The 15,795-nt window shown below is 43.6% G+C and overlaps 2 protein-coding genes across 3 annotated transcripts; both read right to left on the reverse strand.

Moving 5' to 3' along the window:
- Positions 1 to 226: 226 nt before the first annotated feature.
- LOC106093637 (5-oxoprolinase) lies at positions 227 to 11,793 on the reverse strand. Of its 2 annotated transcripts, none has more exons than XM_013260746.2 (7): positions 11,447 to 11,793; positions 4,059 to 4,347; positions 3,686 to 3,995; positions 2,139 to 3,626; positions 1,812 to 2,072; positions 545 to 1,745; positions 227 to 481 (listed from the first exon to the last, which is right to left on the reverse strand). In XM_013260746.2, exons 1-7 carry the CDS (start codon positions 11,630 to 11,632, stop codon positions 332 to 334), a joined length of 3,885 nt encoding a protein of 1,294 aa, XP_013116200.2. In that variant the 5' UTR covers positions 11,633 to 11,793; the 3' UTR covers positions 227 to 331. The 2 variants fall into 2 exon arrangements, with proteins under 2 accessions (XP_013116200.2, XP_013116199.2); XM_013260745.2 differs by having other exon boundaries at positions 3,686 to 3,998.
- A 61-nt stretch (positions 11,794 to 11,854) lies between these two features.
- LOC106093638 (protein MTO1 homolog, mitochondrial) lies at positions 11,855 to 14,095 on the reverse strand. The gene has a single exon (XM_013260747.2). The coding sequence runs from the start codon at positions 14,024 to 14,026 to the stop codon at positions 11,987 to 11,989; it is 2,040 nt and encodes a 679-aa protein (XP_013116201.2). The 5' UTR covers positions 14,027 to 14,095; the 3' UTR covers positions 11,855 to 11,986.
- Positions 14,096 to 15,795: the final 1,700 nt, after the last annotated feature.

Below are 15,795 nucleotides of genomic sequence, written 5' to 3' on the forward strand. Positions count from 1 at the left end.
TCTCTTTGGAATTTTTTATGTTTGCATCCATCCCATTTTGATATAGCCAAGCTGCAATTCACCGTATTTCTTTCCCTTTGTTATTTGTGAGCTGAAAACAGGTTCATTCCCATTCTTCTGTGTAAATTGATGCTTCTTCTGAGAAACTCCTTCCATTTTGGTAATAAGAAATAACTTAAAATGCTTGATCTTCCTTAGATTATTTTTGTTTTCTTGGATGAAAATGTAAATTTTTCAAAAATACATATAAACATTATTGCACTTGATAACAAACTGGTATACATGGATAATTAACAAAGAAAAAACAAAAAATGTGTGTTAAGCCATAAATTCAAACCGATTCTTGAGCTTGACGATAATCATAAACAGAGCCACGCTCAATAAATTGAGCACTTACCTCCTGCTGTTTTTGCTGTGGAATATTTCCATCGGTGACTGGGCCATAACCTCCACCACCAGGAGTTTTCATGGCATATATATCCTGCAACAAAAAAACAATAATTTATTTTTTTTCTCTAAGATGAATACAAATACAAAATATTACCCCAGCATCAACATTGATGCAAGTCTTTCCACCCAACGATATAATTCGTCCATCTGGTTTGACCAACAAATTTAATCCTCTTTTACCCGGCTCACCACCATTCAAGCCATAGGGTTGCAAAGTTCGACGTTCCGTCAGCACGGATAAAGTCACTGGTTTGCGGAACAAAATATGGCGCTCTACACCTTCTCCACCTTGATACAGTCCGCGGCCTCCAGATTCATCAGTTCTCAAACAAAATCTTTGCAATATCATGGGATAACGTAATTCCATGATCTCAGGATCTGTGATACGCGTATTGGTCATATGTGAGTGTACCCCACCAGCACCATGCCACTGGGGACCGGCTCCCGCACCACCGGCCACAGTTTCATAATAGCCCCACTGTTCATCACCTATGGTGGTGTTGTTCATGCAACCCTGAGATGCCGCACAAACTCGAAAAGCTTTGAGCACTGTATCAACTATGCGTTGGGAGGTTAAAACATTGCCTCCCACCACAGCAGCCCCCTCAGAGGGATCTAATATGGAATTTTTGGGTATGATAACTCGTATCGGAGCCAAACAACCCTGATTTAAAGGAACGTCATGACCAACCATGCAACGCAAGCAATAGATAAGAGCTGAAAGCGTTATGGCTCTTGGAGCATTACAGTTGCCCCATACTTCGGTGCCCGAACCGGTAAAATCACAAATGGCCGATCCTTGCTCAGCATCAAGGCTGACACTTAATTTTATAGGCGAACCATTGTCCATGAACTCTTCAGCTTGCAAAATATAACCTCCAGTGCGTTCATAGGTATTTTTGGCAATTTCCCTGAGCATATCGCGTACTGCTATTTCGGCGTTTTGTTGTATATAACCCATATAGGCTTGAACCACATTGAGACCATAGCCATCAATCAACTCGGATACCAGTTGTATGCCTTTCTGGTTGGCGGCAATTTGAGCTTTTAAATCGGAAATATTATCTGAAAGATTGCGGGTTCCCGTAGCTCCCTCAGCATCAGTGGGTGTGGTAAAGCGTTTTACCACATCTTCCTCCTGGAATGTGCCATTTTCAACTATAAGGAATGATTTAAAGGAGGCTCCCTCTTGAGCCAATGATGTAGAGTGAGGAGGCATTGAACCGGGTGTTATACCACCAATATCGGCATGATGACCACGAGAGGCGACAAAGAATACAGGGGTATTATGATTTCTAAAACAGAGTAAAAAAATTATACAAATCTCTGAACATTTCTAGGTGCTGCTCTCTTCTACCCACTTGTAAAACACTGGCGTTATCACCGTTAAGTCAGGCAAATGTGAACCACCTGCTTGAGGATGATTTGATAGAATAACATCTCCATTTTTCAAGGTTTTACCTCGGACTTTCAACTGATACTGCACAGTCTCTTGCATGGCGCCCAAATGCACAGGAATATGGGGAGCATTGCTGACCAGGCCACCATCCGGACCAAATAAGGCACAAGAAAAATCAAGTCTCTCCTTGATGTTGGTGGAAATGGAAGTTCGTTGCAGTACCCTTAAAAGTAAAGAGAAATAAAAAGAAAAAATGAAACCCATCCATTGGCTAACAGGCCAAACTCACCTTCCCATTTGCTCAGCTATGCTCATAAAACGATGACTGAAAATACTCAATTGTACAGCATCCAGTTTCTCATCCACTTTGTTATCTTGCGAGGACCTAATATGCACCACCAAATCACCATATTTGGTCACCTCGGCTTCACAATTGGGTTCCACCAATATGGTGGACAGTTTATCTATGATTATAGCAGGCCCACTAATTTTATGTTTATGATAAAGTTTTTCGGTCAAATATATGGGAGCATCCATGGTGCCTTGATCGAAGCTAACCATAGTACTGCCCTCTTTACTGGGTAATTCACTAGCAGCTGCTTCAATTTCCAATTCTGGTGGAGTTTTGTTCTTGCCCAGGCCTCTAATACGTATATCATCCACAATGATGCGACGTTTCTGCAATACAAAGCCAAATTCTGTGCGATAACGATCCAGAAAGGTTTTTTCAAAACCTTCCAACCAGTTTTTGGAGTCCTTGGATTGAGTACACATTAAAGCACAATCGGTGCCTTCATAACGCAAATGCAGAAACGACTCTATGCTGATATCCTCAAAACCTTGTTTTTCCAAGGCCTGCTGGCATTTTTGCTTTAAATTTTCCAAACTCTTTTTCAATGAAGCCTCATTGGCTTGAGAAAACTCCAAGCCATTGGGTTCTTGCATTTCCTGCACCACATCTGCCAAGGCCATGCCATAGGCTGATAGTATGCCAGCATATTTATGTATAAGAACCTTGGATATGCCCAATTCTCTAGCTATGGCACATGCATGCTGCCCACCAGCACCTCCAAAGCAAGCCAAAACATGCTTGGAGGTATCCAAGCCACGGGCTTGAGTCAATGCTCGTATGGGCCTACACATGGCCTCATTGGCCACACGTATGAAACCCAAAGCCACCTCCTGCAGTGACATCTGTTTCTTGCTGCCCTGCAGCTTTAAGCTCTCATTGATTTCCTGCAATAATTCTTCAAATTTTTGCTTGGAAGCCTCATAGTCCAAAGGTTCATTTTCATGTGGCCCAAAGATTTTGGGAAAATATTCCGGTTTCAAACGACCCAAAATAAGATTGGCATCAGTCACCGTCAGGGGGCCACCTTTCTTGTAACATGCCGGTCCCGGATGAGCCCCGGCACTTTCGGGACCCACCACAAATAGCCCTGATCTGAAGAATAAACGAGAACCACCACCAGCGGCCACAGTGTTTATGTCCAATTGGGGAGCTTGTATGGTTATGCCGGCCGTAGTGCTTTCCACCACATGTTCATAGGAACCAGCATAACGGGAAACATCAGTGGAAGTGCCCCCCATGTCGAAACCAATCAAAGGCATATCAGTTTCTCGAGAACCCGTAATGGCATAGCCCACCACACCACCAGCAGGTCCAGATAAAATAGCTCTAGAGGCACGAAATTTGTTAATTTGAGTTAAGCCACCATCTGACTGCATGAAGAGCACTTCAACACCGGCCAGTTCTTTATCAAAGCCAGATTTAAAACTTAAAAACACAACAAAAATTAATTGCCTCGATCTCTCCCTAAGATATTTTCCAGTTACCTATTCAAATAACGATCCACATGTGGTGTCAAATAGGCCTCAGCACAGGTAGTATAGCCACGAGGCACTAATCTAAACATAGGCATTGCCTGATGGGACAAGGTTATGTACTCAAAACCCAACTCTCGAGCTATAGCTCCAATCTTCAACTCATGTTCGGGACATGAATAGTTATGGGCCAAAACCACGGCCACAGAAGTTATGCCCTGGTCTTTCACTTGTTTCAAAGATGAGCGTACCGCTGCTTCATCAACGGGTTGCATTTCCAAATAACGAGAACCACCAGCACCTTCCAATATACGCCAGGACTCTTCTAGAAAAAATAAAGAAAATAATCTTTAGATAGACCACTTCTTCCTTGTCGCATACTTACTATTCTTCAGTTGGCATCTTTCCTTGGGCATTTCTGGCACTATGCGACAGTCGACCTCGACCACAATTTTGTACAAATTCGAAGGTTTTTTAATGTCCAATTCGAATATTTTCGGTCTCGCTTGATTGCCTATGTAGAGTAAGTCCCGGAATCCTTTGTTGACCACTAGAACAACAGGATCACCTTTGCGCTCCAGCAAGGCATTGGTAGCCACAGTAGTGCCCATGCGCACCCAACCTATTTGGGAGGTATCGACTAAGCCTGAGGAGGTTGTATCCACACCGGTTTCCTAAAACAAATGCGATATTTATAAGAAAGCTTAGGCAAATGTTGAATGTGAAAGAAACATTAAAGAGCAGCTGTAATCCTACAAAACAGAACTGGGGTACTCTGGAGGAGAACTTTATACAAGCAATAGTTGGATTGCACCCTTGTATCTTGTGATACCGTGGTCGATAATGATTCAAGTAGAAGCTTAAACCCTTAACTGACTGCTTAGTGTTACACGCTTAAGTAGCGTTCTAAAGGTTGTAGTCAGAGGCACATACTCGAACGAGGTCTCGCTGGGGCGCCTCAGGGAGTATTAGACGAATTCGTAGTTTTTTGCTGCAGTACATTGGGGCTATGCTGCGGTGAACGTCTTTTCCTCATACACTCGTGGACTTAACCTGAATAAAAGCTAAAATTCAAAAAAGAGGAAGGACGTACTTCGGTGGAATGCGAAAGGACCTTCATTCTCAGCATATTTAATGGAGGACCAGACTTTGCGTAGCCATCGTCTGAGTATTGCTATAATCAGAGCTTCCCATTCGTAGTAGTCAGGACCAACCCATTACAAGGCAGGAAAGCAGTCAGTAGAGCGAGAACGACTATACTCAAAGGGAAAAGCGTCTCAGTGAAGAGTTAGAGAACGGTTCTTTGAGAGGACAAACTCTTGCATGAAGAATAAATCAAGCACAATAAATCCACTTCGCCTCTATGGGCCACCTAGGGCCGGCACTCTTCCGCCTATGATGAAGTTGAAAAACGCGGTCGGGAATATCGCGACATATTCACTATACGTGGGTTCGAATAATGCGCGCGCCTTACATCTACTAAGAAGCCCTTCAAATGGATGGACGGAAGGGTAGAGAAGGTAAATGCTGTTGTAAATTTCCCAACACCAGTCTCATTAGTCCCCTAATCAGCTAGGGGTAGGAGTACCGAAATCCAGTTGTAGAGTAGAATCTATTTAATCCACGGCGAATAGCTTCCGCCAATTTTTGAAGGACCTTCTAATTCGCATCATTTTGAAGATTCAGCCGGCAGAGAAGAGACAAAATTATTTTCCCTGGGGAAGTGGTAGAGGGCGCATCATAAGTTCAGACGTAATAAAGGGAATACGAATCACTGCATGGGACGAATTAAAAAAATTTAAGCTTCTAGGAACTGAACAACGATAATCGAGAGACCGGTTTATATGGGAGCTATATCAGGTTATAGACTGATTTGGACCGTACTTAACACAGTTGTTTGGAAGTCGTAACAGAACACGGCATGCAAAATTTCAGCCAAATCGGACAAAAATTACTGCTTGGAAGGGCTCAAGAAGTCAAGTCGGGAAATGTGTTTATACGGGAGCTATTTGAGGTTATTGACCGATTTACTTGGCGGAGTTGTTAAAAGGCGTAACGGAACACCGCATGCAAAATTGTAGCTAAATCGGACAAAAATTGCGGCTTCCAGGGGCTTAAAAAGTCATATCGGCAGAAGTGTTTTTATGAGAGCTATATATAGACCGATTTGGACCGTAATTAGCACAGTTATTAGAAGTCGTAACAAAACACTATCTGCAAAATTGTAGCTAAATCGAATAAAAATTGCGACTTCCAGCGGCTTGCAAGGGCTCAAGAAGTCAAATCGGGAGATCGGTTAAATGAGAGCTATATCCAAATCTGAACCGATATGGCCCATTTGCAATCCCCAGGAATTTTGAGAAATCAACCCGACCTAATGGACATACACCTAAGCCAGTAGTCGGCTTGTTGTGCACTGTTAATACTAACAAGAATTAAAATAGAGAGATCGATTTATATGGGAGCTGTATCGGGCTATAGACCGATTCAGACCATAATAAACGCGTATGTTGATGGTCATGAGAGAATCCGCCGTACAAAATTTCAGGCAAATCGGATAATAATTGCGACCTCTACAGGCTCAAGAAGTCAAGATGCCAGATCGGTTTATATGACAGCTATATCAGGTTATGAACCGATTTGAACCTTATTTGACACAGTAGTTGAAAGTAAGAATAAAATACGTCATGCAAAATTTGAGCCAAATCGGATAGGAGTGGCGCCCTCTAGAAGCTCAAGAAGTCAAGTCCCCATATCTGTTTATATGGCAGCTATATCAGGTTATGGACCGATTTGAACCATACTTGGCACAGTTGATGGATATCATAACAAAACACGCCGTGCAAAATCGGATAAGAATTGCGCACTCTAGAGGCTCAAGAAGTCAAGACACAAGATCGGTTTATATGGCAGCTATATCAAAACATGGACCGATATGGTCCATTTACAATACCAACCGACCTACCCTAATAAGAAGTATTTGTGCAAAATTTCAAGCGGCTGGCATTACTCCTTCGGAAGTTAGCGTGTTTTCGACAGACAGACGGACGGACATGGCTAGATCGACATAAAATGTCACGAAGATCAAGAATATATATACTTTATGGGGTCTCACGAATATTTCGAGTAGTTACAAACAGAATGACGAAATTAGTATACCCCCCCCATCCTATGGTGGAGGGTATAAAAAGTAATCTCGAAGATAAAAATCTAAGTCAGGAATCCAGTGCTACTTACAAAATTCCCAATTGTTTTCCACGCTCCTAAGTTGGTTTATGTCTGGTAATGTGTCTCTACCTAAGTACCGGCGTATGTTAGTCGCGAAACCCGGGCTAGGAAATGCTCCAACGTCTCATCATCTTCCCCACATGATTGCACCTGCATAAGTGAGCTCGTACTGCTATGTGTCCTGTTATGATACCGAAAGCTGTACTGACTCAGGTATCCGATCGGAAACTTCTTCCATTCCTTCTAAGTTTCCTATCGTTGCCTCGATTATATCGCAATGGTATGACCTACTCCCATCCTCTATCCATTCTCCCATCGCTTTTAGTCTCATAGCCGCAGTGGCTGGCTCACACTTAATCTGTTTGTCTATGGGTCGGATATCTAGATTAGCCCTTTCTTCTAACAACAGTTTGTGCAAATTTGCACAGATTTTTGAGTACATGAACACTCCTACAGTTTAACCCCCATCCAATGGTGGGGGTATAATGCACTAAAAGTATACAAGATCTTGCATTAAACATCATTGGAAATATTTCAAGAGTGTCGATAAGATTGCAAGTACATATAATTTAAGGGCAATTAGTGGCATGTTGTTCTTATCAAACAAACCGTTTTAGCTTTGTGGATTAGGTACAATAGGTATGTTTTAATATCATCCATTAAACAATGTGAGTCGATGGGAACAGCAATCCCGGCACGGGATATCTGTGAGCACCACACAGGCTAGAACATTGAGGTCCGACCTGTGGGGTGCTCATTGCTGTCACGAGCTGCGAGCTACCGGGCGCGACCACATGTTGCGGATAGTGGAATGCTCCATACGGAGTAGTTGCAACGGCAGTCGCGGACAATCAGCGCTATCGAGCGGAAAGTCTTAGTGAGAGTCCGGGCGGCACCGGCTCCTGCACAAATACTGGGTGCCTATGACGCTCGATATGGCAACAAACAAATAGCCTCCCTTTTTCCACGGCGATCGGTCCTTTGTACCCGAAACGAGCTTGCTCACCTACAGGAGCTTGACGAGGATCGCCATCTTCATATAAAAATGTGGCTACAACAACAACAACACAAATAAAGCCATTTTTCTTCCTGATCCAACTGAAACAATGAATCGCAAATTCCTTTTATGGTCACCAATCTCACCTTTGTGCAATTTAGGAATAGGAAGTCAAACAAGTAAAAGCGTGCTCAGTTTGATCGGGCCGAATATTGGGATCCCACCACCATGGATTCTGCTAAAATATGGGAGCCCATCTGGTTATGGACCGAATTGTTGTTGAGTGTCATAACAGAACACCATATGCAAAATTTCAGCTAAATCGGGCAAAAATTGCGGCTTGAGGAAAGGAGCCGTAAAGCATTTTTCACTCCCGCAAGAGGATGTTCGGTAGGTAGCGGGGGGAAACCCCCAAGATAATTTTTTTGGAGGAATACGGCCAATGTGAGACCAGTACTGACCTATGCAACACTGGTATGATGGAGGGTTGTGGATTCGACGGCTCGTACGAGGGAGTTCAAGAAGGTCCAAGACTGGCCTGCGTAGGAACAGGTGCGGCCACAGTTCCATTCTGGAAATTTTTGATGCGAAGGGTAGACTCTGAATATCTGACACCGGTACCGATTGAATTAGGGCATCAAGGATTCGGTTCCCCGGGAGGGATGTATGGGGGGGGGGGGGCGAATGCAGTGTTTGAGTGAGATGAGACTTCGCTCTTTACTGATGGCTCCAAGACTGAGTCTGGAACTGGATTGGAAGTCTACTTCGACACACTCAACATCGGTATGTTTTTGAGACTACCGGACGAGTGTTCGGTCTTTCAGGCAGAGGTATATGTCATTACAATAGCCCCCAGGGAAAGGCATATACCAACTTTAATACTCAGGATTTATGTGGACAATATGGCGGCGCTCTAGGCCTTGGTTTCGAGGACGGTAAGGTCGAGGTGTGTGGCGTATTGTTGGAGTCCTGGAATAGGTTCCGGGTTTACGATGTGACGCTGACATGGGTTCTTAGACATGAAGGGATTACGGAAAATAAAGGGACGGATGAATGCGTGAGAAGGTGTTAGTCTGCGACGAACGAGAACCAATCACCGGTCCTGCCAACGTGCCATTTGTCGAACTACTGAACATAGTTGTTGTTTTTGTAGCAGTGTGTTGCACACTGGGTAGATGGCCAAAGCGGGTTTGGTGTTGAGATGGTACTCAGCGGATGATTGCCGGACCAATAAAGCGCTTTGGCCTATCATCTACAGGAGAAGGACGAAAGAGTTGCCGGCGTTCGATAAGAGGTCGCTGAACACATTGAAAGGAGTCATAACCGGATACTGTGCCATAGGCCTCATGGCGACCTTACAAAGACTTCTGCAGGAGTTGTGTTGATGAGAATAAGGAGGATACTTTCGAGAAGAATATGATGGGATTCCGTTGAATAAAGTGGCGGACGAATGCGCCAAGTTCGCCTGCGCCGGGCAACCAGGACTCAGCGGATGGTTGCCCGATCGACAGGAGGAGGTCAAAGGAGTTCGATTAGAGGTCGCTGAGCGCATTAGCAGGACTCATAAACGGACACTGTGCCATAGACCGCATGGCGGCGTGCATGGGAATACCGCACAATGACTTCTGCAGAAGTTGTCTTAATGAGGATGGGTAGGAGACTGTCGACCACTTTTTCTGTTCTGCAGGCAAGCAGGCTCTACTTTCTAGGGAGGTGGTTCTTCTGCGAACTAAGTAATCTTGCGAACGTACTTTAGGGATGTCTCCTGAGCTTTATGAACGGATCGGTATGGTGCCGACGTAGAGGGCGATAAGATGAGGCGAAGGTACATACGTGCTTGCGTGAGGGATAGGCGTTTTCATCCCCGCTCTTCTTTTCCGAAGGCAAATTTTGCCCATGACCATTCCACTAAGGAACAGGGGCAAACTTCTCACATATCAGTGAGTGCAGTCCGATTCAAGTTTAAGCTCAATGATAAGGGGCCTCCTTTGTATAGCCAAGTCCGAACGGCGTGCCGCAGTGCGAGAGGTCGCACATGGCATAGTACCTCACAAATGTTGCCAGCATGAGGAGGGGAAAACCACCGCTGAAATTTTTTCTGATGGTCTCGCCAGGATTCGAACCCAGGCGTTCAGCGTCATAGGCGAACATGCTAACCTCTTCTCTCTTCTTTTTATTCGTGTTTTACCTCTAGATGTGGTCCGAGGTCTCACATCTTCTTTTTGTCTCCTCTTTCTTTCTAGGGTAACACAATAGGCCCAACTGGCCCAACTTTGAACATGCTAACCACTGCGCTACGGTGGCCTCTTCTTTTCCGCTCTTCTTTTTATTCGTGTTTTACCTCTAGATGTGGTCCGAGGTCTCACATCTTCTTTTTTTCTCTTCTCTTTCTTTCTAGGGTAACACAATGGAGCCAACTGGGCTTCCGAGTGAACTCAACTTTTGCTGGGCAACCCATTCAAACTAACCTAACTATGATGCGGATAAAGACATAAGACCATCGTTTTCTCATTGATCGGGTCTATGCACCGGAACGATCTTGCTTATCCATGGAAACTTGCTAAGGTTGTGAGTACATACATCGCTGCTAGAACAACAACAAAGTGAGACCCGGCAAGGGATTGGAGCTGGAACTTTGTCCTCCAATCTGTTTGGTGTTCTTCGTCATCACGAGAAAATTAGCTGGGAGCTACCGGGCGCTTTCACGAGAGTAGCTGCAACTGCAGTCACGGACAATCGGCAGTATAGAGGACAAAGTTTCAGTGAGAGGCCGCTCGGCACCGGCTTTTGCTTAAATGCTCGATGCGACAAGGCGAGTTATTGGCGCCTTTATGATGCCTCGGCGATTGGTCGTATAGAGCGGAACGAGCTTGTTTACATATAAGAGCTTAACGAGGATTGTCATCTTCCCATGCAAATGTGGCTACAACAACAACCATGGCAGCCGGTTATACGTACCGGATTGACCCCGCATGGACTGTCGACTCAGTGTACAACACTCTGCCGCAATAACAACAACCATGGCAGCCGGTTGTACGTACCGGATTGACCCAATGAAGTCCTTCATCGGCATGCCCCGCCGCCTCAGTGTTTCCATACACTGCTAGAACAACAACAACCATGTTAGAACATGTCTACATTGGTTTTTATTAGCTGTTATCTAAACTGATTTCGCCGTTTGATTTATTGGGTACTTAGTTATTACCCAAATTTATATCTATACACAACCATGATGATTTGCTTCTTATGCTGATTGCATTGATGGCCTGCCTTAAATTGAAATCTGCTTTGTTGTAATCTTAAATAGAAGAACAAAGTTCATAAATTTAAATATATTCTAAAACACCTACCACCATCCCTCATAACAGATGGTAGCTCTTAATCTCTTCTTATCGCCCAACATCTTCAACATTCAGTTCAAGGGCAACTCAAGGATATGATCGTACAGATACATAACTCAAACCTAGTTCAAATGATACACAGATAATTAAGTAATTGTCCCAAAGTTATAAACGCACACACACGCACACACACACTTTCATACCAACCTCTTTCAAAATACGGCGTATACCCTCGCGGGGGGCATCACTGTAACGGGCCGGGTCTTCTGACAATAATTTTAAGGTGCGAACTCGACCATCGGGACACATGCACATGACATCGGTGAAGGTGCCACCACGATCAATGGCAAAACAATATTTTCCATCAGAGGTAGATGTCTTGTTACTCGGCATTTTGCTTCAATTTGTGCGCGAAGTAAACGGTAACTGTTTTGTTGATTGACTAACCGGCTGGATGATGAAAATAATTATACTAAGGCCTTATACAAAAACACAATTTAAATGGGAAAAAGTTAAATTGAGATAAAAGTTAGGTGGAAGCCCACCAAAGCACAGGTTATAAATAATCCAAATTTTAATCAAAAGTCGGCAAGTGATAAGAAGTCATAAAACAGCTGTTTTTCGTTTGTTTATTTTTATTGTTTCAGTGTTGCCATATCTTTACTTAGATTAGTTTAAACTAAATAACAGCTAAAGGTAACGGTTTTTCTATTTTGAATTCGAGAGTACTTTTCTCATAACTGCTTATCAACTTAAAATCTTTGCAGCTTTGGGTTCCTCTTGCCTTTTGACATATTTCAATATTCTCACTATGGTGGAGGGGGTAACACCCTGTATGCGACTTGCAGCCGCTATTGTCTGTGGCTGTATCATTGTGAGTTTTTGGCGTTCTTCATTCGATAGACTCAGGGTTTTGGAGAAGTAGTCTATGTCCTTGGGTATAATAAGGCTCTCCTCTCTACGCACTTCATTGACATCCTTGGATTGTTCCTCCACAAAATGGGCATATAAGGCCTCAATTTTTATTCTCTCAGCCAAGGGGCCTACTATGTCTTTCAGCTGTTCCATTTCCTTGGGCATTATGGCAATGAGTTTCTCCAAAGTGATATCGTCTGCTGGTATGCCCAGCATATCAAAAGCAGTTTTTTCTACTGAAGTTTTGGCCTTGCTTATCCCCAAAGAGGAGCGCCAATAATTGCTATGTTTCTTTAGGCTTTTAAGAAATTCCTTAGCATTTTCCAATTGGCTTTCGGTTTTTTTAAAACATTCATATTGCTCTGGGGTAACCAGGCCAAACTGATAGCCTTTTTCTGTTAATCGTATATCGGCATTGTCTGGCCTCAAGGTCAAACGAAACTCCGCCCGGGAGGTAAACATACGATAGGGTTCATTGGTGCCCAGGCTGGTAAGGTCATCTATAAGCACTCCAATGTAACCTTCAGTTCTACTCACCACCAATTGTTCTGCCTCTTTGTCACCCAGGCGACGGGTTGTCTTTGCTGCTGCATTGGCTCCCGCTATTATGCCTTGGGCAGCAGCCTCTTCATAGCCAGTGGTGCCATTAATTTGTCCAGCAAAATACAAGTTAGCCACTCGTTTAGTTTCCAAACTGGCATACAACTCCCTGGGGTCTATAAAATCATATTCCACACCATAGCCAGGTTGTATCACTTTGGCAATTTCCAAGCCCTCAATGCTGTGAACCAACTCCACTTGCTGTTCATAAGGCAAGGTGCAGGACAGACCTTGGGGATATATCAAATCACTATCTAAACCCTCAGGTTCTAGCCATATCTGATGCTGCTTTTCACCAAAACGCAGTACCTTCGACTCTATGGAGGGACAGTAGCGAGGACCATTAATTTCTTCACTCACATGGCGATTCACATGCATATTATCCTTAACAATCTGATTAACTTTCAGAGAGGTATAGGTCAAATAGCATGGCAATTGATCGCAGGCTTTTATCCAAACCTGTTCATTCATAAATGAGAAAGGTCTTGGCGGATCATCGCCCAGATGTTTGGCAAGTCTACTATAATCTATGCTATTTTTGGCTATTCTGGGAGGTGTACCAGTCTTCAAACGTCCCATGGCAAATCCCAGATTTTCCAGATTCGTGCCCAAAGCCATTGCTGGAGCATCACCCATTCTTCCTGCCGGTCTTACTTCTAAGCCAAAATTTATATTTGCTCTCAAAAATGTTCCAGTGGCCAGGACAACAGCATTGCTTCTAATTATCTCACCATTTTGTAAGATTACACCTTTACAGTGTAGTGCACCACTTCCTTCATGCGAGGGCTCTATCAACAAGTCATCAACGGCAGCACAAATTATTTGCAAATTTTTCATATCAAACATCTCCTCCTGTATGGCTTTCTTATACAATTTTCGGTCTATTTGAGCTCTGGGTCCCCAAACAGCTGGCCCTCGACGCCGATTGAGCACTTTGTATTGCACTCCAGATTTGTCACACATTCTACCGCACAGACCTCCTAGGGCGTCAATTTCTCGCATCAAATGGCCCTTGCCAATGCCGCCAAATGAAGGATTACAGGACATTTCACCAATGGTTTCCTTTTTGTGGGTAACTAAGCCGGTTTTTGCGCCCATGCGAGCTGAGGCAGCAGCTGCTTCGCAGCCACCGTGACCTCCGCCTATAACCAAAACATCAAATTCATCCGCATTTGCTGAGTGGGAATTATGCACTGAACGGCAGCAAGTTTTGGAAACTACATATCGTTGCGCTATACACTTTAAAGTGTAGATTTGTTTTAGTTTTAACATTGAATTTACTAAAAAACTACGAATTAAATAACTGCGTGTGATGAATGAATGGAAATAACAAAAACAAATGTAAACAACAGCTGTTTCAAGAGTGGCCACCTGTTTGCTGTGTGGCCACTTTGGTAATTTTAATAAACTATAAGGGATGTTCACATGGTGCGATTTTTGATAATGAAAACTGTTTTTGTTTGGCTTCCCAAAGGCGAATAGTGGCATTCTGTATTTTAAAGAAAAAAGAGAATAAAAAAAATGTTTGTTTTGCGAAACAAGTGGATGGGACGAATACTTTCAGCAGGTTCAAGAGGACGAGAAGATAGTAGAGGATTTTCTGGCCAAAATTCTCTGAAAAATAGGAAGTCATTGATGAGAGGCTATCAAAGCGCAGAAAATATGATGTCCGCCTATAATTTTGAATGCCTGGTTGTGAATCCTGACGAGAACGTAAAACCCCGTTGACACTGCTCATTAAATTTGGATATAAGGCTCTCGTCAGCTGATTTTATAAAGAGAAAACAGATGATCGATCCATTAAATCCGGATTTATGGAGCAGTTTAACGGAATTTATAAAAAAAAAATTCGCCTATGAAGGGATATCTTCAGCCATATAAAAAAAAGTACTTTTGCGATGCTTATGAAAACCTATTTTAATAGTTCAATCATATGATTTTCATTTATAAAAACAGCTGAAATTGAGACTTAACAGATATAAATTCCCATCTCTGAACGGAATCACTCTACAAGTATCGAAGGAGGGGAAGTACTAAGGCTTATTCCTTGATCTAACCTCGAATAGGAATACGAGGGAAGAAAGCCGAAGGGCATTCTACTCCTGCAGGAGGATGTTCGAAGTGTGATAAATGGGTATTGTTATGATGGATAGCCTGCGTCGGAGAATCACTAGCACCGCCAAGGTTGAGGGAGCTTGGCAGGCTGAGGGAAGCTGGGTACGTCCTCAGTTCCTTTCTGCATGCTATAGATGGGAAGACCATATGGGGAAACACTACATAGCACCGACACTGCAGAAGCTTGAAACGGAAAAAAGAAGCTGTCTTGATAGGGAGACGATCGCGAACTACTTTTCTTTAGGAGCACACGCTGTTCATAGTGGGTAGGGAGTTTTTCTTAGATCTGTGTTAACAACGTACATGCGAGAAGTCTCCTCAAATTAGAGGACATGACGGTGTGGTTCCGACCTTAGGACTCAACAGGTGGCGATGAGTACGCTAGGAAGCTGGAATCCGCATAAGCGAAGCGTTTCTGAAATCATGTCTACAACGAGTAAAGCTGGTGGTGTACAGTGGAAATTCTGCTAATCAGGAAGAAGAGTAGGAGGCTTTTTATCTACGCAGTGGTAGAAAGATCATGGGAGAGGGCTGGTATGAATACATTGGGCAGATTCAAGAAAATTAAGTGGATAGCGAGAAGGAATTCATGACCCTGCGAAGCATTGAAAGGCATTAGTAAGTTAGGTAAGGTTAAAGGACGCGACTGGCAATCGCAGTTGCCAACCGTTTCACTCGTAGGCCTCTGGTCCATTGGATTCGTCATAGAAAGAAAATAAATTGGAGAGAAACTTAAAACCCGGCCTAGAGACCGAAGAAGTCTCACCGTCTAGAAGGCCGGCTCATCAGCCATCCCAGACCCTTGCAGAACTACAGAATGCCTCGGATAGCCGGAAGACTGCGAAGAGCTCAGTGAAGAGAATAGCTATTCTGCCATAATCCTTGGACTTCACCCCGTCATCGTGTGGCACGCCACAACAGATGTT

The sequence above is a fragment of the Stomoxys calcitrans genome, chromosome 5, assembly GCF_963082655.1.
Source record: "Stomoxys calcitrans chromosome 5, idStoCalc2.1, whole genome shotgun sequence".
Taxonomy (NCBI): Eukaryota; Metazoa; Arthropoda; class Insecta; order Diptera; family Muscidae; genus Stomoxys; species Stomoxys calcitrans.

Excerpts from the sequence above, each read along its gene's own strand:
- LOC106093637 (XM_013260745.2), bottom strand. The coding sequence starts at position 11,632 with ATGCCGAGTAACAAGACATCTACCTCTGATGGAAAATATTGTTTTGCC. Across the intron at positions 4,348-11,446 it reads TACGCCGTATTTTGAAAGAG|GAAACCGGTGTGGATACAAC; the intron begins GTTGGTATGAAA and ends CATTTGTTTTAG. Across the intron at positions 3,627-3,685 it reads GTGGATCGTTATTTGAATAG|TTTTAAATCTGGCTTTGATA; the intron begins GTAACTGGAAAA and ends TGTGTTTTTAAG.
- LOC106093638 (XM_013260747.2), bottom strand. The coding sequence starts at position 14,026 with ATGTTAAAACTAAAACAAATCTACACTTTAAAGTGTATAGCGCAACGA.